The 27556-nt window shown below is 41.2% G+C and overlaps 2 protein-coding genes across 6 annotated transcripts in view; one reads left to right on the forward strand and one right to left on the reverse strand.

Moving 5' to 3' along the window:
* EVC (EvC ciliary complex subunit 1) overlaps positions 1 to 17421 on the forward strand; it is a 56149-nt gene extending 38728 nt beyond the window's left edge. For 3 of the 4 annotated variants that reach the window (XM_049794606.1, XM_049794623.1, XM_049794631.1), the window contains exons 13-21: positions 2780 to 2889; positions 4195 to 4405; positions 7123 to 7329; positions 8126 to 8270; positions 11723 to 11831; positions 13700 to 13826; positions 14093 to 14183; positions 15378 to 15489; positions 16506 to 17421. In XM_049794606.1, the coding sequence (XP_049650563.1) occupies positions 2780 to 2889; positions 4195 to 4405; positions 7123 to 7329; positions 8126 to 8270; positions 11723 to 11831; positions 13700 to 13826; positions 14093 to 14183; positions 15378 to 15489; positions 16506 to 16587 (1194 nt within the window). In that variant the 3' untranslated portion in view covers positions 16588 to 17421. The remainder of the gene's footprint in view (positions 1 to 2779; positions 2890 to 4194; positions 4406 to 7122; positions 7330 to 8125; positions 8271 to 11722; positions 11832 to 13699; positions 13827 to 14092; positions 14184 to 15377; positions 15490 to 16505) is intronic. The other variant, XM_049794615.1, reaches the window with a different exon arrangement.
* Positions 17422 to 24643: 7222 nt separating this feature from the next.
* CRMP1 (collapsin response mediator protein 1) overlaps positions 24644 to 27556 on the reverse strand; it is a 50633-nt gene continuing 47720 nt past the window's right edge. For both annotated transcript variants that reach the window (XM_049794667.1, XM_049794676.1), the window contains exons 13-14: positions 26519 to 26684; positions 24644 to 24874 (exon numbers count right to left, since the gene is read on the reverse strand). In XM_049794667.1, coding sequence (XP_049650624.1) covers positions 24783 to 24874; positions 26519 to 26684 — 258 coding nt within the window. In that variant the 3' untranslated portion in view covers positions 24644 to 24782. The remainder of the gene's footprint in view (positions 24875 to 26518; positions 26685 to 27556) is intronic.

Below are 27556 nucleotides of genomic sequence, written 5' to 3' on the forward strand. Positions count from 1 at the left end.
TTTACCATGCTTTTGACAGTGGTTTTACTGGTTAAATACAGAAATCAGAGAGCCTGAGCTCTGTTCCAGCCACTGAATCTGTGAAGCAGCATGATTTTCTCCACTCTGTACTGACCTGTCTCTGAGCAAAGTAAGGCTATTCCCAAGAACAGGAAAGCTTGGAGAGACACCTGGCAACTTAACCCAGCACTGGAAAATCAGTGCAGCACAAAGTCTGACCTTTCCACCTGGCTTGATGAAATAGTTGTCTCTGTTTTGCTGGTTTTCAGCCATATGCCAGCAGCCTCAAATTAAGGTTCCTAGAGGATCTCTGCTGCTGCATTTGTGCCTGTATGTGTGAGTTCTTCTAGTATTTCAGAGATGGAAAATACCCATCCCATCCCAGTCAGCTGCTGAAGTGTTGCTTCCAATAAAACACACAATATTCTGTTTATTCCCAGCTGATCCATCCCTTCTTCATCATATTCCTAATGGCCTTTTTGAGACAAAACACTGGTTTAGTATTTGGTCCAAATCTCAATCTTCTTTATCATCCCATCTTAAACGTGTAGTAATCCCCCTCCTTTCCTCTTTGTTCTCTTACTACTTACGTGGCTGATGTACTTCTACTGTTCAGTTTAATAACTGTGCATCGGGGGCATTTTCTGCTGTATCTCAGCTTTCCATTGGTCTCAGGGAGGCGAAGAGACCTTTTATAAATTGTGCATACAGCTTACCTTAAATGCACTTGCAATGGAAAAGGTGACTCATTCTTTTGCTTTAAAAGAAGCTCAGATCACTACTACAGAACTAGGCTATTTCTTCATAAACAGCAGTAAACAACTACTACAATCCCTCTCTTTGTTTTAATTCTGAGTGCCTTTTTGGATAGGGTATACTGATAGCAGCAGAGGTGCTAGGTTTTGGGTTCTTGGCTGCAATATTATATCATTTACCATTGCAGTTCAGAAAAACATCTCCTGTCTTCTGTGTCATGGTGATCTATATGCCCTGATGCTGTTTGACAGTAAGTGTGCAGACAGGCCCTTCAAGAGCAACGTCTCAGTCAATAACCAGGTCTCCAAAAATGAAGGGAAGCCACATCTGAGCCACAGCCAGCATCTCGTTGAAAATGAAAATACTTCTGGAAAGTAAAAGGTAGTTTTCAGCCTTTCTTTTAACTGCTGAAAGAGACATTAAAATACACAATGCAATGGATCTACAAGGCGTATGCAGAGAGTTGTGAAACACTGGGAAGCCATATCCACAGAGCTGCTAAAGGGAAGTACTGATACCGGTATTACTGCAAGCTTTTGCCGTCTGTCATGATGATACCTGGAGGCCCGATAAACCTTAATTTGACACTTGCAGCATGCAGTCAGAGAAGGCACTGTGCTCAGCTGTGCTCTGTGATTTTGAGAATCGTCCAGACTCAAATCAGTTGAGGTCTGGCTACACAGGTACGTCTTGCGGCTCTTGCCGAGAGCAGCCTGGTGCCCTCCCCGGCACCACACAGACTTTTGGGCTGTGCTCCTCATGCTCCGCTGCACTCTTCCCATCTGTCACCTGTTGTTGACCGCCTGTCTGTCCTTCGCAAGCATCCTGCTCAAGAGCATATGTTTTGGTAAGGCTTTCTGCATGGAGAGGGGTCAACTAGGTGTGTTGCTGTGTATACTACAGAGAAGGCGCTATCCAAGAAAGAAATACACTTCTATTTTAAAGCCAGAGATGGTGTGGTTTCTTCTGTTCTGCACTTCCCAGCGGAGTTCATTCTGTGCTCACAGAGAAAGCCTCTCCTGCACAGATCGCTGCTTCCCAAGGAAAAGACTATCAAAGCCAGTAGGAAGGCCCAGTACCACTCCTAATTCCTAACACTAACAATTGTGCAATTACGCATCTAATGTTTTGCTAGACATACTGATCTAGTGAAACCTTGCTGTCTGCAGTAATAGAAAATTTAGTCGCTCATGTTCTGAATGAGGCTAGAACATGAAGTGAAGCTGACAGAGCACCTGAGTATTATATTTAATTTAGGGCTCTGCATACATCTGCGGGCAACCTGCATTTATCCAGCTGCCAGTGTTGCTTAAAATATACTCTTCATCTCACAGTAACAGAGTTTGGGCCTTGCGACCATTTCCTCTTATGGCTTATTATTCCTTAAATTCTGGCAGTACACTAAACAAAATCTTAAGTCCGTATCTCCAAAAGTTTACAGTCTAATGACAAATCCATCAAAACATTTAAAGATTAAATTCTTTGATCTAAATATCACATTGAAGGAACTGTAAACTTGCAGTCCATAAACCTAATCACGCAATCTCCATTTCTAACTATTAGCATTGGGTACTATACACAGAAGCGTGATGGAAGATGATAACTTCATTTTGTTCAGTGAAAATAAAAATTACATTTTCTACTAGTGAATAAAACCCAAAGAAAAAGCCCACTGCTACCTGCTGATAAGAGGTGATACAATATTTTGTGCCATATTGTTCTTTTTCTCTTGTTCCTCTGTTGCTGAAACCGGAAAATCTGTGGGACACACAGCTCAGGACTGATCCAAACCAGTGCAAAGCCTCCCTTTCTTTTCAGTGAGCTTTGTTTAAGACTTTGATCGTTGAGAAAAAAATATTCCTAAGTAGAATAATTTTAATTCAGCATGAGTTTCTTTCTTGAAAGAGGGGTATCATTGTTTTTAGCAAAATAACATCAAATAAACCCCTGTTTCTTAATGTGGTGACTAGCATGACTGAAATCAGATTATTTTACAACTGTAATTATTTTCCCCTGCTTTTAGCTATGGATAAAGGAATATGCTCTGTCTGCTGTGATGCAAATGCACCTGTCTGAGAAACAAGAGAAGATAATTCAAGGTGTCGTAAGCAGACTAGGATGCCTCAGTGATGAGTAAGCATGGTTGTATCAGTAAACGGGGGTGGAAGTACACTGCTGCATGCACAGATAAAATCTTATGTACATTATGTTATGGAAAGCAGTTTTGAGGGATTATGAGCATCTTCAAACAGAGAGGCAGTTACTCTAGTTTTTGGTCTGAGTATCAAAAACAAATTTAAAAAAACCCAGAGAATCTGTGACTCCTGGTAAGTAGAAAAAATAGTCTCTTCTGTGATTTGTCAAGTTGTGTGCTTTCTGTGTATCTGCTTCTGTGTTTGTGAGTGATTTCTAATCTTGAATCAGCCTGTCTTTGCACTCTGTATGTCACATTGGATTTGGGTGTTCTTCAAGATAAAATGTTCAGTCCAGCACCATCCAGCTCTACCTTTGCTTTCTGCTGTTTCAATACCACTGACCATCAGTTTGCATGACAATGACTCCTCTCTTGCATTCTGTCTGTATTGACCAAGGAAACTTTCAGTTTTATCTCATCTTTGTACAGCTAAACATCTCTTTGATAGAGATAATTCTCAAAACCCCCACAATTCTGTGTTATCTGCTTTGTTTAAGTTAAGATGAATGACTGCATTTACCATGGTCAAAGATCAAAGTATTTGAAGACTTGTCTATTTGGAATACTGGTATTATTGCCATTGCACTCCTTTATTTTGGCTCTACTTTTCAGTTCAATCTTCCCACATTCTCTGACTTCAGTGTTTCCCAAAATTTGGTATCTAGAGAGCTCATGATGCCTTACACATAACACACAAGTTAGATACAGGCACAAACAATGTCATCCCAAATGTGCATACAGATTTCACTCATGTGGTCCAGAATCAACTTCAAAATTTGCTCTCCCCTTTAAAATTCACCACAAACTTGCTTCAGCCGTGTCTGCCCTGCCAGCTAACACTAGCTTCTTCAATGCCTTTTCAGAGTGTACCTTCTTGTTAATCCACAATACGCTGTCCTGCATTTTCTTGAAATAACTTTCCTGCAGTTCTGATTACATTCTCTTTTCATCTTACTTCAAGTCTCCTGTTAAAGAAACTTTTATTATGTAATTAGATGATTATTTATTTGTTTTCTTCCTATTTGTGTTTTAATTTAACTTCAGTGTGACAGAACTAGACATCTATCACAGCAATACCTGTTCTATACACCTGAGCACCTTCCCAAGGCATGCTTTGTATGAGAAGACATTACATAGAGTTAATAGTAACTCTTGTCATCTTTGAGCAATGACTTTGCTGAACACAAGGGGTGCGAAATCAGCCAGCAGCTTAGCTGATTGATTTTTAATGGTCCTTTTTACAGGTCTGTAAACTATATATTGCAAAAACACCGACTTCTGCTGTGTTCAGTACTCAGAAGGTTAACCCTCCGAAGAGTTGGAATGGCAGTCCTGGCCCGCATGAGACTGTCCAGAAAGAAGAGCTTGCTTCAGGAACTGAGGGAGCAACATACCCTGCAGGAGGGGTCCTCCCCCTGCCAAGATGAGGACCAGTGGCAGTTACAGAAGGCAGTGGTAGGTACAGTGTCGGGGTCGTTTTTCTCCAGAGGTCTTATATGCTATGATGTCTGGCATTAGAAGTAGCTGTAGAAGATCTCAAAATATAAAAATGATCCAGTTCCAAATAGAAAGGAAAATATTCTCTGTCAAAAATGCACCCACTGCTGGCATAGGAGGTCCGAGTGTACCTGTTTTAGTTTGAGCAGACATTTTAAATTCCCTAATACGTTATCTACTGGCTAGATATCTATGATATGTGTTATCATAGCAAGCTTATTTAACTATTTATTTTATACAAAAATACTAATGAAAGAAGGCATGCCAACATGTATACAGGACTTCTACACAACGTACTGCTTCAGGGTAAGATAGACTCCTACTAATTCTGCTAGGGATCGTAATATGCACTTGAAAAGTTCTTACTTGAGCATCAGAAGAAATTCTTTCCTCCACCAGACCTAGAAAGTTCTTCTATACTGTCATTGTTTTTCATTCTTTCTCCTCTGTCCATGAGATGCTCAGCATCCATTCCCCTGACATCCTTCCAAATAATCTGGCTCCTGTAGGTCAAGGAGATGGGAGAAAGTTTAAGGGATTTTTAAACTTGGTATTCCCACAAGTCACTTGCAGATCTGTTTGTGACTGTGTTTTTTAGGGTTAATCCATTAAGTGTTGTTGGTTATTTACTTATCTGCATTGGATATTTACCTAGAACAACACTGAATTTCAGATTTCAACCTCAGAGGACCCTACTAGCAGGTGTCAGTGATAGCCCCTGCCCAACGCACGGCTGCTGTACATGTGGGTTGAACCCGTCCAACACTTTGCAGTTCTGTGCTCCATGCTGTCACTGTGTAATTAGCTGAGAGATAACATTTTGCACGCCTCTAATTCTGATTTGCATAATACAAACCCTAATTCTCCACTTGGAAGAGGAATAAGAAAATTCTGTCTACTGCCATTTCCATAGTTGATACTTCTGTTGAAGTAGTTCCTGTTAAGTGTGAAAATCTCAACATCTCATTAACCTTCAGAAGAAATAAAGTATAAAATAATAAAATACAAATGCATATGACTGCATTCCTCTTGTTACGTGCTTTCCACTGCTCCCTCTCACTTAGCTCCCACAGGGACATTAATTGATGCAATCACTGTGTTCCCTAACAAAAATGAAATATCCCCAGGTATTACTTTTCCTTTGGCCTCTCTCCATTACAGCCTCTTTCCAAGGCTAGCTAAAACCCATCTCACAAGGAAGTGCCTCAAATAACATATATAAGATCTGTGCTGCCAAAGAAGTAGGGCCTCGGTGTGGAATTCTGAAAAGTCAGAGAGAAAAAAATGTTACGAACAACCTCCAAAACTAGAACCAATGTATAAGAAGTTAAGGAAGAGGTTAATCTACAGACACTCAACCAGAATTTTAGACATACTGTGTTATTTGAACTAAACTTAACTTTATCTTGTGCCAGTTTTAGACTGGTAGACAGTGTCATGTCTATCTGTTGATTTCATATAAAATGTAAAACAACACTAACAAATCCTAGCTTGGACATGATAACATGACATTGGCTCTCTTAAATAAAAGAGAAACCGTTTAATGACATTCTGACTGTCTAAAAAAAACCATCAAAAACATATGCCTGAGCTATAAATAAAGACATGTCAGAATAACCCAGCATTAATAGGAAGATCATTATTTTCCACAGAAGAATGTGGGCAGAGCAGGTTCTTCTTGCATTTCGTATCTCCAAGAGGGCATCCAATATGTACTGTTGAATCCCCCAGAATTATTTAATGTCATTCAGCCTTAAATGAGAATATTAATATGAGTCACATCAGCAACTCAATAGAAGGCAATCTGTGGAAGACTAATACATGTAAGGAAGACAGAACAGGTCATGCTAGTAAGTATATATTGTTGTGTGCTAAAGAGAGTTTAGAGAGAAAGTGGATTTAAAAAGAAGCATAGAATATGGTGGCAAGGACAATCTAAAGACCTCAAGAGACTAGAACTCTTCAGCCTAAAAAAGAGGTGTCTTCCAGAATATCATAGGTTTTAAAACGGGCATAAAATATGTAAATAGGGAAAAAAATTTCACTTGTTTCTCGTAAAAGAAGAGAGCGCTGAGCAAAGCTATTAGATGGCAGGTTCAAAATTAAGAAATGTGTGGATAAGCTGTAGAACTCACCACCAACGGATGCTGTAGATGCCAAGACTTCAGATGTTTTCCAAGTGCTATTAAACATGTTCATGACCTCTCTTGAGGGCTGTAAGTACCAATATACCAACTTTTACTCAGGTAAACCCCACAAACTGTACAAGGATTCCAGGGGCATAACTGTATCCTTACCTTGTTCCTGTGCACTTTATTGAGGCATCCACAGTTATCCCTTACTGGAATCAGGTTATTTGGCCTAGGTTGTTCATATTTTTAATAGAAATAAGACCAAATTCAACAGTACAGAATACAAAATGGGAATACATCACTTGGAAATGACTAATGGGACAGGATGCAGCTGTTACTGTACATATCATGACAGATGCAATAGTTTTGTTGCAAAGACAGATGTGTTAAATGACTGTACATAAACTTCCGCTGGAAATTAGATTATTCTAAGGATTAAAACAGTAACATTCTGAATGGGTGTAAGACTTTCTTTTAGAGTGAAGCTGATCAAGTTTGTCAGCATATTTAAATGGCAGTGCTATCTTTTTGTCTGATAACCAGGAGTCCCACATTCTGGAAGAGGAGGAGAAGCTCAAGGAAGAAATGCAGCAAACCCATCTAGAATTTCACCAGCAGCTAGTCACAGAAATCCAAGAAGCTCTTCAGTTTCTTCAGCAGCACATGGAACAGGTGATTGGGCAGACATTGCTGCAGCACGCCCGACGGGAAGCTGGAAAAAAGAGTTCAGATGATGGACAGGACTTCAAGGTATGGAAATGTTCAATAGCAATTTTCCAAACAAAATGAGTGCTACTCTGCTAAAATGGAAGGCAATTTCATTTATGCATTACGCTATGCCTAGAAATATCAGCAGTAGACCATTACAACCTCTGTTAAAATTGAAGATACCTTGCCAAGTATTTAGAAACTAACAGATATGTAGAAGTACAGTATTTTCTGGTGACTTGCTATAGCAACCAAAACAGGTTTTATTAAGCCAAACCCTGGGACATAAAAAAAATTGGAAAGTGTTCTTCATGACAGAGCATAGCAAAAATGAGGAAGAAATGGAGATGGTTATTTACTGATGAACGTTTTATGGTTAACTAGTAGTATTTGTATATTAGCAGCTTAATATTAATTCATAGATAAGTAAGTAAATAAAAATAAAACTTGCTTCATAGGTTAATAAAATTGTTCCAAAGTAATTATTTGGATTTTCTGTATAATGGAAAGTTGTAGTAGACCTACACAAATATTTATTTACTTTGCTGACAGTCGAGTTGACAGGTAAAATGGGCTATAGAGATTGAACAGACAGGGGAATGGCCCCTTCCCAGATGGAGGTGAGGCACATTAGAAAGATTTTACTGTAATTTTTCATGTTGAAATGTTCATCGATGAATAGAAATACCTGTTCTCTAGCATCTCAGTCTGCCACAGTTTTAAAGCACAAAATTCACAATTTTATGTGCACACAGATTAGGTCTTCAGTTTTAGACAGATCAAAACACTTCAGTTTTTGACTTAGAAAATGAATTGTGACTTGTACTGTGTAATACAGGAGAGACTGGTAGAAGCTGCTGTAGAAAGTGTGTATGGGACCAGCAATAATATCAACAGACTGGTGCAAAACTACTATCAGCAATTGGGAAAAATCACAGAAGACTATGAAGGGAAAAAGCTTCAACAATTGAAATCCTTACAAGGTACATATGATCTTGACAACTATAAGACGGTTCTAGGGTTTTAACAGATAAATTAATTTTCTTATCACTGTAAAGATCGCTTTTAAAGATAACAGACATCTTTAAAGTAAGCAACAAAGCAAAATGAACATGTAGGTCCTTTTCCATCTTTGAAGGAGAAGTGGTAGAATTATTACTATTAATAATTACTTGAATTGCAGTCATAGATGCAGGACCCTGTTACTCAAAGTTTGGTACAGACAGACACAGAATGATGACCCAGTGTTGGAGATTATAGTTTAACCACGAACTCTGGTTCACCAAGCTAAGATCAGAGATACCACCATAGTCACAACCAGCAGCAGTTGATTTTCTGGTGCTCTAAACCTCAACACAAGGCAGAAGAATTTAGAAAGCAAAGAGCTGTACAAGTGTTAGGTTATACAGCCAAGGTCTACCATAAACATTGTTCAACTTTGCATATTAATATATGCGAATAAAAGGAATCAATGAATCGAATGTTCATAGGGGGAGAGAGAGGGTATATGACAGGTGCCTACAAGCTGAATCTTTTCCCTAGAAGGGAGAAGATTGGGGTTTGCAATCCCTGCTCCCAAACTAAAAAACATAAACATCATTGGCAGACAGTCTGCTTCCTCTGAGGTGACTGCCCTCAGCTTTGGGGAGCAGATTCTTATATTCATTCCTTTATTTTTGGCTCAGTGAAATGTTGTGTCTGAAGTTCAGGAAATGCATTAGAAGGAGACACCAAACAGCCAAGCGTGCCCATCCTGGAACGTTCTCTGAGCTACTGCATTGTTTCTTAGCTGTCAACCATGACACTCTCACAGGTTGTGAAACTGTTGAAGAGGTTTATGAACTGCTGAATCTCACATAAATACAGGCAGTTTCTCCTGGAATTATTTTTAATTGCTCAGTTCCTTCAGGACAGGAGAACAAAAGCAAGCTGTGATTATTCTTTTCTTTTTCAAATACTTTCCCCTCCCCTGGATGAAGGCTGTTGGCGTTAAATGAAGTTAGCAAGTTAGCAAAATGGCAGTAGCATCAGAGGCTAAGTATTTGAGACATGGGGAATGGATTTTTTTTCTAAAAATGGAGTTAGCAATTTTAAATAGAAAAGATTCTTTAATCACAGAAGAGAGTTTTTGAAGAGGAACGGGCGTATCCACCCAAGGCAGAGATCCAGAGATGAGTTGGTAGGAAAGGTTTGTGAGCCCCAGTAGTAGCTAGATATGCTCACTGGTTATAAGACAGAACCAATCTATTCCACACTGCCCTGTTGTGAACCCTGAAGACTTTAATATTGGAAGCTGAAGTGCAAAATCTGTGCGGGAAGTTTTGACAATCTGTATTTTAGACATTGGCAGCTAGCAAGGCGGTTACTTAAGTTCTCACAAAGTCCCTCTAAAGACCTCTTTGGCCCCAACTCAGCCAACTACAGTGTCTAAAATCCCTTTGATTTGAGTTTCTTTAAGCAGGAATTAAAACTGAGGCTTGTTCCAGAATACTTGTCTGATCTGGGCTGAGATGGATGTCATTACACACTTAAACATTCTGCTTCATCAGCATTTTGATACTGCTCTCAACTGGTCTCCCAGTTAGGTTGTGAGACCTAGAATACCAGTCACTAGAATCACAGTCAGCCTTCTGGTGGTTGCTCATTTAGATTATTTTTTCTCCTAGAGTTTTTGTGGGTATATTATTGTTTCAGTGCATTGGTGTTCCATGAACTACAAGGAAGAAAATTAAATGTGTAAGCAGAGCAGATCTTCCTCTCAACTGAAGAAAAAGAAAATCCTTCTGCTGCAGTGTAAGCCTACAGGCATGAGAGAGGATGAGAGTATGTTGCTAATAAAAGCAGGAGTGTTTTAGATTTGGGTTGCCAGAGAGAAACCTAGCTGAAATTCACAGATCAAATGAACTACTACAGTGAAAAAATACTGCAAACCTACATGTGCATGCTGCAGCCCAGCTGAGACTTTTGGTATCAACAGATAGCTACTTCAGCTTTGTTGGTGCTTTTTACATTAGGAGGGAGCACTACCATCTAATAAGGGACTTTGATGCTTCAGTACATGTAATTACTTCTTTAACCTAAGTCCAAATTTGTGATGCAGAACCCCACTGCCTTCTCGTTTCTGCTTCTGTATTGGCCCCAGAAGCACTTAAATTTCTCTCTGTGATTCTTAATAGCCTGAAGCTCTCCTGACACATCCAGGACACCCTAAGGCCTGCTAGCCAGCCAACTATTTTCCATCCAAGCTCAGCCAGGAGACAGACCATCCATGTTTCTTCCTTTTCAGAAGGGGCTGATCTGTTAGGTGATCTCCAAGCACGATTACCACACTGAGATGGTGATCCTGCTCACCAACCACTCTTATAACTTCTCTCTCTAAAGCACAAGGTGGAAAAAAAAGTGTTGGCAACAGAGCCACCTACTGTGTGATAGCCCTGGGGTTAGAATGGCCACATAGGAAATTTCTTATGTACTTCATTCAGTGATAGCTAAATGGGAGTAAGGACCATAACGCCGGGCTTCTCTCTCCCAGAGTCTGTGCCTAATGTCAGGCTAGAGGATTTTGCTTGTTTGGGCATCCCTTGGCCTAGTAAATCTGAATTTACAGTCTGTCTGGCACAGCCACAGGAAAAAAGGAGGAGAGTACCTCTACTCGCCCAGCCAGCCCAGCCCAGCCTAGAGTACAGCCAGTAACTGCTCCCCGACGGTGCCATTGGTAGGAGAGGTGCCTGTCAGCCTCTCCGAGCATTCGGAAAAGGTCGGATCCTACCCAATTGAATGTTACGTACCCTAGTCTGTTACAAACCCATCCATCTCCCTCTTTCCGCGTTTTATTTAAAAGCAGTGGTGCAAGGAAACCGGCCCTGTCTGTCAGACGTGCCCCAAGCCTTGCTGCCAGGCAGGACTTCAGGGGCAGGAGTGAGGAGCCTGATCAGCAGATAAACGTCAAGTCACCCGCAGAGTGTGAGCGTACACAAAAGTACCCACAATACTTCGCCATCGAGTGAGGGCATGTCTAGTGAAGTTAGGCATTCATTCCCAGGACTAAGTGGCCTCTGAGTGGAGGTTTTCTTTATATTGCATTTTTTGTTTAGGTATTACAGTTCTTGCTTAAGACATCAAGGTCTTTTCATAAAATTTCTGCACTGATTAACCCTGTTAATCAGTTAGCCAAGTGGGAAAAGTAGCTAAGAATAGGAATTCGGTGACATTACCATCTCAGCTAAATGATGTACAGGCTATTGTCTGTGCAATAGATCACAGCGGCAGAGCAAGAGTGTGTAAGGAGTACTGGATATCCCTAAGGAGCAGTAACTTTGGAAAGACTGCCTGGAAAAGGGATTAATTTGTGCTGATGCAAAACATAAATTGTAAGGTTGCCACAGCTCAGAGTTTGTTATTGTGAACAGAAGATTTTACAAAAACATTATTTCAGCAGAAAGAGGTGAAAGGAACAGACTTAGGAAGAAGCAAGAGAATGAACTGGCACTGAAAGAAAAACAGACCAAAGGCCTCCTGAACGTATCATCCGCAGTCCATCAAAGGTAAGAGCAGGCAGCAGCACTGGTGGCTCTATTTAAATGTTGTGTTTGCAGATCTAAATAAATGTCTAGCTGATGGAAAAGAAATATCTGTTGCCAAATTACATCTACCCTTTGATCTCAGAGAATTACTTTATTATTAAATAAACTTTTTGATGCTCATTAATTACAGACTGAAGAACTATACATAGACAGTTTGAAAAGAGATAATGAAAAACAATGCCAAAACATATGCCAAATTTTAAAAGAAATTTAACATAAGTGCAGGATGGGAACCAATGCTGTCTAATTCATTACATTCCGTGTTTTCTGCTTTGAACATCAAAAGTGTTTGTTAGTTTGCTGTTGAGTAAACATATATCATAATGAAGAGAGAATGTTTGAAGCGTAAATAGTACTCAAAATGGCAAGGAGATTTCAGTGAATGCCTTGGACAATCAAGATTACTTGCACTAAATTTAGAGCGGAATCCCTCAAATGTTAATTAAATAAAAATCATATTTAATTCATTACTGATTTTATTAAACTGAAGAGTCCAGAAAAAAAGCACTGCAATTTCAAAGGAGTAAGTTGTCATAAAAAGCTGTATGACTTGGCATGCACTTGGTACATTTTTGTAATCATTTTATTTCTTTACTTTTCGTTTATTATCCAGAACAATGGAGCATCTGCAGTTTTGAGATTGTAAAGAGGTTAATTATTTTTTTAGACCTTCTGTTACTTCTAAATTGAAAGAAATCATTGCCCACTTTGTGTTTTTCATCCTTGTTTGAATTAGTATAGAAATGGATTCATGTAATAAAGGGCTTCATAAAAGATCTGCTAGTTATTATCAAGTTTATCATTTATTCCGACATGTCTGTTTTTTCTCCCATAACCTATTCTAGTGTCTTAAAACAAAATACAATCAAATTCGCCTTCATGCAGGCAGAAATATGGTATTGAAGGATGTAACTATTCACTGTCTAAGCTGGTCTCATAACCATCAGTAATCAAAGCCTTTTTCCTATTGTCATTATGGTTTCTTTTACGGTCAAATCCCAGTCTTGTGTAAATTAATGACAGATTTTCCATTAATTTGTCTAACTCCTATAAAACTCAACATTGATTTTTTTATTTCCTTTTGCCCTGCATGAGTGTGAGTTCAAAAAGCAAATTTTGAAAGCTAACCTTCTGTAAGCAGTGACCATTACAATAGCAATTTCATTATGTGTAGATGTCGGAAACAATTTGTGTTATCTCCTTCCCTGAGGAATGTGATGGGTGATTGACAGCATTGCTTCAAGGTAGATCAGGCAAGAAAACAGAAGAAATAAAGATTCAGCAAAGTTGCAGCCATTCAGGTTCTACTGTATTGATATTAATCTTTAACCAGCAAAATAAAACAAGCAAAGAATATAGTTGTCAGTGCTCCCAATTGCCAAGTTTTGAATTACCATGTTTCTGGGTCAGTCTCAGCCTGGTATTGAAGAGCCCTGAATTAAAGGCCTAGTGCTTAATCCCTTATCCTCACACCTGATCTTCTAACAGCTTGTCTCTTTGGCAAGCAGACAGTAAAGCTGCCTTTAGAAACACACAGTGGTTTTGAAAGCAGACTTCATCCCAAAGTCCAGGCATGGACAACCCAAACTCCTGCTGCGATTCCTGCCTCCAAAAGGAGCTTGTATCCCATGGAAAGCCAAGGCAGGTTATTAAAACAACTAAATCTGTCTAAAGATCTACCGCAAAATTTTTTGTCCCAGCAGAAGCTGGATGGGCCAATACTGTTAATAAGCCTTTCTCTCTACAAAATCTTCTAAATACCCTTTGCCAGGATTGTATTCCTCCCTTGAACTGAACAACATTGGTGCTTTTAAATTTCTCTTGACCAGGATGGTGCTGCAGCAAAAGAAGGTTCTGGCTCAGTTTGAACTGCAGCAGCAAATTCGTCTGGAGTCTCTGAAACAGAAACTGCTGGGATTACATCACCTAGAAACTGAGTTGGAGAATCAGCTAAGGGTAAATTGGGGTAAAATGACTCACGGATCTGAAGCAGTCCATGGCAAAACATCGGACAGCTTGTAAGGGTCTCTTTGCTGTCCTCATTGAAATCCCTGCTAAGATTCACCACTGTCTTGTAGGAAATGTTTCCCTGATGCTAGCCATATTGTGTGCTCTGTTTCTGCAGTGACATACGCCTTTTCCATCACGCCACATGTAGAATAACATAACCCATAATTGAGCTGTGTTGTGTTAACTGACTTACGGTTTATCCTTGGGTGCAGGAAGCAGAGCAGGACTTTGTGAGCGAGTTGGCTGCACTGGCCCGAGTTCCAGTGGCTGTGAAGAAGCCTTCCAAAAGGAGCAAGCCAGCGGGTTGGTACAATCCTGTATTGTTTAAAAAAACCCACATATTTCCACATATCAGTGCATATTTTGCAATATAACACAATGGAGTTTTGGGAGAGATTTTTTGTCAGTGCCATTTCCCTAATCGAGATGCAGAAAAATAAGGCAACCTTCCAAGGTCACCCAGCTTGCCAGTAGCACAGCCACAAGTGTCACCATTCCTCACTCCAGAGCAGTCCTTTATCCAATAGATCATATTGTGTCCACTGAGATAAGGCTTTGCCTTGCTCAAACCAAAATTATTTGTCATATGTTTTTATCATGTTCTTTAGAAATTACTCTGTTCACCTCAATCACTAAGTCTTTGGGAGGACAGCAGAGCTGAATCACCCAGCTTTAAACCTCCTGGTAGAATGGAAGAATCACCTTCCCACAAACATGCTCAAAATAAAATCTTACTGAATCAGGAAACTTGAAATATTTACATGAATTTACTGCAGTTTTAACAAATTAAACTAATTCATTATTCAAGAGATACTTAGGGACAAATTGTCAGAATAGCAGTTGTGTTTCCTGATCCACATTTGGGGTGGAGCGTGCAAATCCTCATCCTTTGAGCCATGCAATCCTTCTGTCATTATCAGAATGAAACGTTTGGCATTACATTTGAAAGATGCTGAAAGGTGAGGTGGGTGCCCAAAAGGGAGAAGCAGCTCACTCACCTGGACAATTTTGAAGTCTCTCCCCAGCTGGTTGTTTCTCAAGTGTGCAGAGCTGTTTGCCCTGGTACGCACTGTGACCCCAGGGACACGTGTAAGCTTAGCTCAGGGCCCTAAACCCAGTGACCTTTTAACATCAGATTTTTCTGATTCAAATCACATAAAATTATAAATTGCCTTTTCTTCTGTTTGCTGGTAGTAAAAAGTCATTTTCAATTACTTGTTAAGAAAATTTATGGTGGGGCTTTCAACTTCTGTACCTCATGGAAGCTTACTTCAGTGTTCAGTAAGTATGAAGGTCCAAGGCCTGCTCTGTGAGAACTAACTGACAGTAAAAAACCCAATATTCTAGACTAATGTAAAGTGGAATGCTTTCCTTGGAATAATAATGTGTATGTATGAAGTGTTGGAGTGTATTTTTTTGCTTAGGTTAATCAAAACCAAACAAGCTCTACTATATGTGATTCTTTTTTTTTTAATCCACATGCATTTGGCAATTCAGGGGAAAAAACAAACTCAAAAAGAAAGACCTTTCAGTTACCAGAATCAGCAGACAAAGATGATTGTCAAGAAAATATTCACGAGCCCCCTGGACTGTCTTCTGGCTTATGCAGGTACCGTAGAGGCTAAAAAACTGGTATGTGAAAAACTATTTATAAAAAACAGTACAAAATCTACTTCATAAGCAGGTATGTCAATCAAACCCAAAATATCATGCCTATACTAGCTGAGTTTCTTCCTTAATAGTTACTTCTCATGTGTACTTGACCTTTTTTTTCCCCCATATTCTTTTTTAAATTTAGGGAAATAATCTGATTTTGTTTGTCTGTGCTGCTGTGTATTTTATAAATAACTTTGATTTTAGGTAGAGAAATGAGAATACTGTTTCCAAATTTCCTTTAATTAGGTTTTTTAAAACCTGAGTCACAGACAGCATAAATCAGCAGAGACAAGTGAATCCAATGGAACTAGGCTGACATGTAGCAACCAAAATATGGTCTGTGGTATTTAGGCTTTCAACTTCCACCTTTATTTCAGGAACAAAGGCAAGCGCCAGTCTTTGGCTGATGAGGGTAGCAGCTCTAACAATGATTTTCTTGATAGATGTTTCAGTTGGCTTATGCTGGAGTGCTAACTAGAGGAGAAGAAATGGCTACAAACCTGAAAGATGCCAGCTGATTACTACGGGCAGATCAAACCAGCCAGCTGGTTGCTGGGGCTTGATATATTGAGCAGAGAAAATCCTGTTGACAGGCAAAGCAAACAGTTGGTTCTCAGGAGCCACAAGCCTTTGGGGAAAAGTATTTATCCCCTGAGTGACCTCAGCCTGGGACTGACTTCAGGAGATGGCTCCTTTTCCTGATGGCATCAACCCTTTTCACACACTCCTTTCCCACAGCCAACAAGGGATACATGTGTAGGGAACAGGAACCCAACAAAGGAACATTTATCTTTATGCAACTTTGTTTTGGCAGCCTCAACAGAGGCAGCTGAAACCAGTGAGTGCAGAAGTTATAATTCTATAGCAAAGGTCTTTCTTCTCTTATCAAAATTAATTTAGTGTAAGAGAGGATTGTAGCATTTTAAAAACTCTGTCTACAATTTAATTTTTCTTGTTTATTTCTTTCAGAGAGAGGTTACAGAGTCCACAGGAAGGGGAGACTGAACCAAGGAAAAACTCAAAGTTGCTAAAAAAAAGAGGCAACAGGTAGTAAAAGCATTTATATGAGCTGTCTGAACAAAGGGTACCAAAGCATTCTTCTGGGAAATCTCAGCAGCAGTGAGTAAACACTTACTGAGCTGCTTTACCGAGGAACAACGAAGAGCATCAATAATAACCGAGAAATCTTCTTTAGCTACAGACCAAGAATCAATCCCGGCTTTCTTTAGCTGTTAATAAAACATTCCCACTTGGTTTTGGTAAGGGGGAACAAGGAATTCTTTAATATAAGCTCTTCCGGAACACTTGGGGAATGTGGAGGGGAGATAATTTTAGATTAGGAATATACCTGAGGGAAGTGTGCTTGTAGGAGAACAGATCCACACCAGGCTGGTTGCCCAGGTCGGTGTATCTCAATAAGGTTTCTTTTCAATAGTGACGTACCATTTGCTTTTGAGCCCTGAACGTGGTAGGTCAGGTCTTAATATTTTGTGGTTGCTGCTTTGGACTAACAAAAATAGATAGAAATGTAAAGAATACATAAACAGACTTCAGATGGTATTGGTACATCAAAGGATTACATTTGGTCTCTCTTTTGTTGTAACTTAGCGCTTCCAAGGCTAGGTGTGCTTTTTTAAATTTGTACAAAGATTTTTATAAATGTATTTCTCTGCATTTGTCTTAGATTTCCAATTATTGTTTTTAGGAAGAATGAGACAAAAACAGTTACTGTTTTGTTTTTTTACTTCAGTTTCTAGTCTTCTTCCTTCAGTACACTCTTTTGTTTCCAACATACTTTGTTAGGCTCATTATGTTTCCTGTGGGAATTCTTCTTGTTATGCAAAGCAGCTAGTTCTTACTGGCTGTACAGAGCACCTGTATTGTGTAATAAATCGCCCCCACTTAAGCAATCTTACAGCTTTCATGAAATGAACATTTTCTGCCTTTTTAAAATGAACATACATTTTGCAAACGAAAAGGCTGTCCTTTGGGGCACGACGGAAAATACCTACATCAGTTACGCAGTTTACCTCAGGCAAAGTGCCGCCACACCAATGACTTTACCAGGCGTGTTGCGCACAATTGTTTTAACAATTGGTTAATTTTCACCTCGATCGTTGTAAATTTTTTTTTTTCCTCTAAATTGTACCACTTCAAGCATTCGATTCTGGTGTTTCAGCAGTTGGGCTCTAGGGTGTCTCTGCTTTCCCGATCTGGCCATTTTAGTTGCTGCTTGTTGTGGTTGTTTTTGAGCGGATGCAGCCCATTTACCTCCGTTTGGACATCTTGGTTCTGCAGTGCGCTCTGTAGAGATGGCGAGGAGGAAGCTTTTACTATTAGACCTGATGATGTTTTAAACCACGCAGCGCAGCAGCGGCTCCCGTCACAGTTGGGATGCAGCATAATCACCCGAGCCGGGTCTCTAATCACCGAGCGGGGTCTCCTCTAATCACCCGAGCGGGGTCTCCCCGGATGCCCTGGGCCTCTGTGGCCGGGCAGGCCCGAGGTGGCTTTCCACCTCCGTCCGAAGGCGGCGGCGAGGGTCCGATTCCCCCAAAAGCAGGGCAGCAGTGCCCTCTGGCGGGCAGCGAGCGGGGTTGTGGCGTTCCCCGGCTGCCGGGGGACCCCCGCGGGTGCCGGCCCCATCCCGCTGCCCGCCGGCCCGGCCTCCCTGGGCTGGCGTTGGTACGCAGGGACGCGTGGTCTCTCCTCCCACAGCCCCATCAGCTCTTCCTTGGAAAGCCCCCGCGGCTCTTGACCCTGTTACGGACTCCTCGAGTTACCCCACGGATCGGCCGAGCCGTTGAGATTCAGGCACTCGCCACCGCTCCCCGGCAGCGATGCAGATGCGGAACACGACGGCGTGTCATTTAGACCAAGACACAAGCAAATGCCAAGCTGAGCTCGCGAGAGTTGCTCTTCAGCAAAGCGCTGTTCAACTTCTATGTTATAGAATCATGGACTCGTGTAGGTTGGAAAAGACCCTTAAGATCATCGAGTCCAACCGTAAACCTAACACTGCCAAGTCCACCCCTGAACCGTGTCCCTAAGCACCACGTCTACACGTCTTTTCAATGCCTCCAGGGATGGTGACTCCACCACTTCCCTGGGCAGCCTGTTCCAGTGCTTGACAGCCCTTTTGGTGAAGAAATTTTACCTAATATCCAATCTAAACCTCCCCTGGCATTATGTTATGTTACATTTTACGTTATGTTGCATTATGTTGTGTTACGTTATTCAACTTTAACCATAGTAACGGTATCCTGGTGCTGAAGATCTCCCTCCCATCTCCTGACATAGTCATTACAGAGGGATTTGTTGGGGGGTTTTTAACCTCTGCCCCCTCAGTTCCATTTAAATCCATGTGACTGCTTATTTCTGAGCCAACACAGAACAGTACAGAGACCGAGATTTCTTCTTCATCCTGTGAAATACTTTATCACCAGCCAAATGGGCACAGCTTATTGCAATAGTCACAAGTTGCAGCACAGACATTCCAGTTTCTCATCAGGAAGAAAAAATTATTTGCGATGAAATGGGTGAATCACTGGAACAGGTAATTCAGAGAGGGTGCAGAACATCTATCCCTGAAGACTTTCAACTCTCAGCTGGACAACATCCTGATCAATCTAACTCTGACGTTAGCCCTGCTTTGAGTAGGAGGCTGGACTCCAGCTGATACCTTTTCCAACCTAAATCTTTCCATGATTCTGATATTCCTTCCTACTGATGTGTTACCAAAACGTTTGGCACTTCCCTCCTACCCCCACTTTGTATCTTCTCTGTGCTTTAAGGGGTGGTTGCTTGCAAGCCAGGGATTGTGCCTAGAGAATCCCTGGGAGAGAAACTGCTGAGCAGTTTTGCCAGCTGAGAGCAGTCTCCAGCAGAGTAGCTGTCATATGGGGGGAAAAATAGGATACCTAGGTGCCAGTCACAGCTCAAAACACTTGCTTTATGGTGCAACTCTATAAACCACTCTCTCTTTAGTTTATTCTGGAGATGCTAACAAGGAGCTTTGATCATGCTTTAACACTTGCTGCAGAAATTTTGGGGAAAAATGTCGTGCCTTTTTTCTCCTTTTTTTAACATCAAGGGTAACAATTATTACAACAGTTTGGTTGTACTCAGCCTCATGCACAGCTTTATGACAAGGCTGCCTCTCAGACAAATTCTAGGCATGGTGCTAGAGTCGTTCAGTGCGTTGCATATCATGCAAGAATCAAAATAGCCCACAACAGTCCCTCTACTGTAGGAAAATACGGAAAGCCTCATCGTGCAGAATTCCTGCAGAAAGGCAGCCTGGACCACACTGAAGAGGTGTGCAACATAAAAAACTTGAACTTGGGACATTCAGTCTGGTGCCAGCTCCTGTGCAATGTGGGCAGTTTTATTTCTGACATAAACAAGCACTCCTAAGTCACATAAAGGTCCTTTGATCTTGCCTGTGCACACAGTAACCCAGCACCTTCACTCTCCCTCGTGGCATCTACAACAGTCTTTGGGAGCCTTTCTAACACCCAGAGATCATTACGTACAACAGGTTTTTTGGGTGTGTTTCCTCCATCTGAACAAATGCTACTTCCATGTGTTCAGCAGAGACTATGAAGGGCTTAGCATGCGGCCGCCCAGCCTGCGCCGCGCTGTCTGGGAACTGCCTCTGCGCTGCGAGGGCTCCCGTTCTCGGCACCTGCGGCCGCTGCTGCACTCCAGAGCGTCGGGAGAGGGGACAAGGGTGCGGACCCTGCCAGCCGAAGACTTTGAGAAGCAGCGTTGCGGTCACTGATGTCTTCACACGTTGGATTACTTCCAGTTGTGAGGAAGAAGCTGCTAAGCTTAAAGCTTTTTAAAGCAGTATATATGACTATATATTTAAAGGTAGCCTTGCACGTACAGTTCACTGTGCTAGAAAATTACAGAATGTGCAGTCAGGGAGGGGGGCTGAGACCTAACTACTTTATCCGTATCACTGCAAATACTTCATGAGTTACATGATGCTCATAGAACCGTATCCCAAACTCTGTATTTTTACTATATTGTAAGACACTATTCCCTCTCCCATACACAATTGATTTTCAGTTGAATACCCCTCACTGTCATCACTGAAATATATCTGGAAAGCTTGTGCAAAGTTCACCCCAATCAAGATGAAAAACTATCCTCAGATCAGTTTGTTTAGGTCACTGGGATTTAATACTGGCCCGGTCTAAATGGCAAGAATTAGCTGGTGCCAAGTAGACTAGCTTGACACTTTGTCATCGTGCAATTCCTTGTTCCAGGAAGCCATACATGCCAATATTTTACCTGGGTTTAAAAGCATCTTGGCAAATTCGTGGCAGAAAAATTCACCGACAGCTACAAAGATGCTGCTGCTTCTCAAGAAATGACAAGGCACTAGAAATGAGGAAAACACTCAGAGGAATATTAGCATTATATGTTTGCTCTTTTCTTCTGGCCTCCCTTAAGCTTATGTTGTTGGCTATTGGAACCCGGAGCAGATGGTCATCTGACCTGGTCCAGTCTGCGTTTTTAGTTTGTAAGGATGAAGGTCAGTGTATTGCTAAGAGAAGCATTTAATAGCTGGGACAGCTGTTGGTACAGTCTTAGCATGATAACTAACAGGCTTTGCTACAAACTCTAAAATTCAAACACGTAACTGCATTGCTCTGGTCGCAGACAAACTGTAACCCAAGACAAACTAGTCCAAACTATCACTCAGGAAACAACCCCATGCATCCAGCCTTCTCTTCCACATCCCTCGATTGACGAAGATAGTCCTCAGACTGGTCATAGGGACTAATTTCAAGGGGTCTCCAAACAGCAGTAGGGAAGAGCCAGTTTAACATCATTAGGACCATATCAGGTATTAAAAGGGCATAGCCCTGCTGCAAATTTTTAGAAGCTTGACGATTCAAAAAGTGTGAAAGCTTTGCACTGCTTTCTTCTTGCAGTTAACAGCAGCTCCCCACCCACAAGTTCACAAATTGAACATCTCCCAGCAAACTCAAGTACAGTTGCCTATTCTGCAGATGCGTTCAGGATCACCAGCTAAGCCACGTTTTATTTACTGTTTGTTTTTTTTTTTTAAGAACAGGTTAGTGATGTAGGGGCAGGGGCATTGCTGTGAAATAGGCCTCCGGGTGGTAGGAGAAGCACCACTTCCATTGCTTTGTTTAACCCCCGCCATGAGCAATTGCACGTGCCATCTCTCTGATGGTATATCACAGTAACCGTCCTTCACCTCACCTGGTGACCATGCAGTAAGGCACCTGTGCTCCACAAAAATGCTGCTTAAATCACATCCACGTAGTATTGCGTGTCCAGAATGGAGAGAACCAGGCACAGCACAGGATCCACGGGCTTCCCGCAGGCAGGCGGCGGCACGGCAGCAGCCATCAGGCTGCGGGGGCTTATGAACATCCTGGGCACGCTAGCGTACTTCTCCTGGGAGAATTCATAGGAGTTACATTGACCTGACAAGCACAGTCTTGTTCACACAGAAGCACTGAACCATGAAGTGCCTCACAAACACCCACTCCTGTATTTCTTCACAGACACTTCACTGTGAAAAAATAAATGCACGTTAACAACAGTGGATCTTGAGTATCTTGTAGGCAAAGGGTTCTTTGGTTTAGGATGCTGTTTAGCATGTAGGAAAAGTGTAATCTGTCAGCACTAGTTACATGATGATCATTTCTGTCACCTCAGGCGTGACAAGCGTCGTAGATCGAGTACAAGTTTTACTCACAGGTGAGCAACCATTGCTACTTGCACAAATACGTGCAAGAAAATCATTAAGGAAATTGTAACCAGCAGTTCCAAAATTTTCACACGATGTCAAATTTGCCGCATAGTTTCACAAACCAGCTTTGTTTCTGTTGTCAGGGTTAGTTTACCAGAACTGTTGCTGGCTCTGCCAACACTCATAGCAAATGGGTTGGAATAGGACAGTGGAGATGGAGACTTGGCATTTCAGGATTGCCTTATCTGCTAGGCTGTGGGTTATTCCAGGGCAGGTTGTCCTCAGGCTTCTCTGCTACAGTTATTTTACTTCACATAAAAAACCTGAACCACGAAGTGACCAGGTTATTTTACTTCCTATCATATAAAATAGCTGAACCACCAAGTGAGCAAGCAAGCCTAGGAATGAGGGCACTCTCCAGGCAATAAAACATGAATTTCAATCCTTACCAGAAGGGATCATTCATGAAAAGCTTCATTTTTCTCTTTATTTTAAGAGCAATCAATTCAGTGGAGGCTGAATTGCGGTGTTTCTTCACTGGTTCAGGTCAAAGCCAAAGCAAAAAGAAAAGCTAGCTATTCAGACCAGCTCTGCTGCAAGGTTTTCAGACCAAGCTGACCAAAATGGAATTTTCCAGGGGAGTGGTTCCTTTCCTGGGCAAGCTGGAGGTGATGACAGCACACTGGCTTCAGAATAAGATGACAGGCTTCAGGTAGGCTACTTTCCAAAACTTTTAGGTCCCACATGTACCTGGCGTGCACCACATGCCCTACGCCAACACAATTTATTGCTACATGGAATGGCTGGTCAAGCACCACAGCTAGATACAACCATTCCCCTGGTACCCCGCTGCTACAAGACTTTTCCTGGGGCAGCTTTGCAGTGTAGACAAGGGCAAAGTGGCACAGGGCCAAGGGGAGGTGTTTTGCTGACCTGTTTAATTTCATAGCAGCCCACCCTCCACCGTAGCCCACGCCTCCCACATCTGCAACACAGACAAGTAAAAAGCGATTGAAAAAGTTTCTTTACGTAGTCTGTGAGAGAGTCAGAAAGACAAGGAGAAAGCATTTCCTTTGCTCTTATTGAAAGAGAGAATTGAAATCCACTGTCTTCACCTTACCTGCAGCATGTCTTGTTCGCGTCATGCCTAAACACTGGCCCAGTTCAGTTAGCAGAGAAAACCAGTACTAAGTCAAATATAGCTTAGGTCAAACTGGAGCACTGCATACTGGTTCTGTACTACAGATGAAGATGACGGCAAGCAATTACCATGTCACGCAAATCAGATGCAGACCTGAAGGTCTTGGGAGAAAGTTCATTTAGGTCTCATTTGGCCAAAACTGAGGCAGCTGCAATGTCAACAGCAAGTACATTTTCACTCTGAGCTCTATTTAATTAAGACAGATTATGGCATGCTATAGTATGCATATGCAGACCTCTATACATTTAACATTCCTTGTGATCCAAGAAGGCTCCTTCTTTCACATGATGTCAACCTAAAAGACAATTTCTCTTGAGTTTCTCCCTTCTAAATTTGCAATCATTGAGCAACAGCACTGGAAAGCAGAGGAGGAAGACGCTTACCCATCAATTAATTTCCTTTATTTCACAAGCTTTGAATTCAGAAATTGAACCACGACTAGTAGATCTTGATACGGTAGAGTAAGTAAAAATGCATGTGATTACAAAGGAAAAACTTTATACAAAAAACTTTAAAAATCCGACGGCAACTTGGATTATCTGTAAGTACCAAAAATCTCATGCAGAAGGAGAGCACTACTGCCCAGGTGGAGAAATCCCTGCAGGGGTGGCAATGGCATTGGTATGTATAAATTATGGCTCTGTCTAAAATGGAAACAAGAAGGACACAGACTTGGAACGTACTGAGTGGGAACAGACAGGTGCTACAGAGACCATTTGTCATTACGTGTCCCAGTGATTTTCTGTGTCTGAGAAGTGCTTCTTGGGTTTATAATAAATTAAAGATGAAACAGAAGCTGCCTATACTACTCTACTCCATACTTTCAAGATGGCCATTTTCTTCCTTCATAAGTGTTTTTGGTGGTGTTTTTCAAATACGGACATTAATCTTGGCATTGTGTCTAGTCAATTGTTGGCAACGTGTTCTAAAGGGACTCACTCACAGAATGCAACTTGCATAAATAACTCAGTAACATGCATTAACTACTCTAATACAGCGAAAGGGTGCAAAGGAACCATCATTCAGTTACGAGACGAAGCTAAAACCTGTAGTCACTAAAGGGGCAATGGAAGCACCATGCTTTAAGGTGACTATGGCATGAAAGCACAATTGTGAGGCAAGTAGTTCCAAGCAAACACACCACACTATTATCACCTCTTCCTATACAAAAAAAAGAAAGACATTTCGGTTTTTATTTCCATTAGTACCAAATAAAACTGTGGGTTCGATAACACAGATATTGAAGGGAACAGGCATTATTCCCACGATCCTTCTTCATCCTCGTGTTTCTGTCCATCATGGTTTTTCAGCCAAGACTGGTAATATTAGAGCGACCACCAGGAGGGGCCACAATGCGGTGCCCAGTACGGCGGGGGTTGTTGTCATCTATCTGAGCTCCTGCAACAACAGAAAATCAGGAAACAAAGCTATAAAAAGGAATAAACCATCGGCAGGGAGACTTTACCTGCCTGGTTCCAGCTATGCTTCCCTCACACCACCATCAGCTGGTGGTTTCTCTTGAGCCTGGCCCCTGACTGAAGTGCTAAACAGACCTTCAAGGCACATTTCTGTGCCTAGCTCCAGTTGTCTTCTATGAGAGTTGTAGGATTAAATGTAGGATTAATCGGGTGATTGATGCTCCCCCTACATGGGGAATTGCTTTCCACTGACTTGAAGAAGAGCCCATGCAGGGATGACAGACTACAGAGTTCCCTTAGTGAGATCAGACCCTGACAGAAAATATTACTGTTATAATTAAAAAAACCCACAACCCAAACCATCTATGTGCGGAGTGGATTTTTCAAACCTGCCTCACTGTGTTTTACAATGTTGAAAGGTTAAGCTTAAGGTGACAGCAAGCTTCCTGCCAGGCTAAATATTGTCTGATCACACTCAGCTTCCTAATGGCAATGTGAGACCACCATAAAAGCGTAGGATCATTTTAAATGCTGTCATAGTCTCTGGTTCTGCCTAATTTCATAAGAACAGAGTAATGTGCGTTTGATTCAGATCAAATTCGTACCAGTAGATGCCTTGGTAGTACCCAGATCCAGGAGTGGACTGTGAAACCACAGCTTCAGATGCTTATGAAAATCCCACTTACTGGTTGTTATTATTATTATTATTATTATTAAAGTCAAATTTCTAAGCACTTTTTTTGCTTTATATAGCTTTACATATCTGTATATGCTCACCATGGCCCCAGGTATACAGGCAAAAATATACTTCAGCTCACTAGAAGGGTTTTTAAAATATTTGCTCTCTTTGGGCTTTCTTCCAGAAGTTTCATTTAGTTTCTAAAGACAGGATCTGTCAGGGAGGAAAACTCCACCATCGGCTGCCACAGGGGAGAAAAGCCAGTGACTTTTCTAAGATCATAAGGAGCCACTTATATACCAGTTGGGCTGTAGACATTTCAATAAGGATTTGACACACTTGTAATTGTCTTCAGATGACAAGAATTACTTCCAACAACCCCAAAGGATGATTTTTCCAGCCTGTTTCTTATGTACCATGTAAAATGTTTTAGGCACCAAGAGCAAAGAGGACAAGGAATACACTAATCTGCATATGAATTAGCTTCTGCACATGGTTTGCCAGCCATGGACAAGGACAGTTGAGGATTCCATGTCTAGCAGTTTCTGGTGATGCAGCAAGAAAGAAACCTGAAACGTCTGAGCCACGTTGGTTGCACCAAGTCCCATCAGCTGTACATACATACCACCAAGGGGCCTCAGTCACATCAACCAGAGACCTCAGCTAACTGTAATGAGCCAGGTAAATAATATTAGAAGACTGCATGCAGAGAAAAATTTTAGATTGCAAACATTTTGAATATTTGGCAATTTCTAAGATTTTCCTAGGGAAAGAATGTATAAAAACATACATATACATACATAAATACATACGTAAGCATATGCAGGTATGTGAGTATATATAATCCTTTCATATTTGATTAAAGAAGTAATTATAATTGTAATTTATCACCGATAATCCATACTCATTGCTTTAAAACATTTCTGATGAGTCAGGCTGACTTACCTGATAAGCTAAAATTGGATTGATGGAGGTTTCTGATTGGTGGGGGCTGGTTTTTGGCAGGAGAGGATTTAGTTGAGGGTGCAGGAGTTGCATATTTTGGCGTAGCTGGGATTTCATACACAGGCCCATCATACATTCCTCTGGAGACTCCTTGCAGTCCTCCCACCTAGACCAAGAGGAGAATAAAAATCCAGACATTGAATGCTCTGATAATGCTCCTTAATGATATCCTGTCCGTATGTAGAGACCACTGAGCACAGAGCTATATTCTGCACTAGCTGAATTAAAAACACATCTATAGTCTTATTAAAGCTACAGTCTCCTTTATATATAAAAGAAATTACAAAGCTTCCTCCCTCCTTTTATATATATATAAAAATTGTAAAAGAGAGATCCTTATTAGGCTTCCTTCACAGTCAATGGGGAGAAATGGGATTCAAAACAACAGGTCTGACCTAAGGTGTTTATTTTAGGTAAGATCAGTCACAATCACCTCTTCTCTCCCCATTCAGAGGCTGTTCAGCAGGGTTGGTTCAGCTGCTTAATCCCACTTGGGTTGTTTCAAGACTGATACCCACTATACTGATTGCAGCCATTTCACTCCTACCTGTGTTTTCTCTGTTCCTCCCCTTCAGATATCTCATTATCTTTATTAGAACTCATTGAAAAGTGATGGCAATTTTTAAATAAAATTTCAGAATTTTCCACTTCTTGTCATCAACTAGAAAAGCAATTATACATTAGACTGTGGCATGGGACCCATCTTTCATTATTTGTCAACAGAGTATCTGTCATTTGAGCTCTGATTCCAGTTTGAGGTCTCTAGATTTTATCCCTGTACAGTTCCTATAAGGAATATGAGAAAAGACAATCAAAACAGCCTCATTGGCCCTAAAATCACAGGAATCTAGGAAATCATATTTTTTAAAAAGGAGTTCCAATTTTCAGGAAGAGCCTGAAGCCATTGAATCACAGAATCCAAAGCTCGTCAAAAAGATCAGAAATCTGTGGCTTACAAGATTATTATTTCAGAGCCAT

This window comes from Accipiter gentilis, chromosome 3 (assembly GCF_929443795.1).
Source record: "Accipiter gentilis chromosome 3, bAccGen1.1, whole genome shotgun sequence".
NCBI classification, from domain to species: Eukaryota; Metazoa; Chordata; class Aves; order Accipitriformes; family Accipitridae; genus Astur; species Astur gentilis.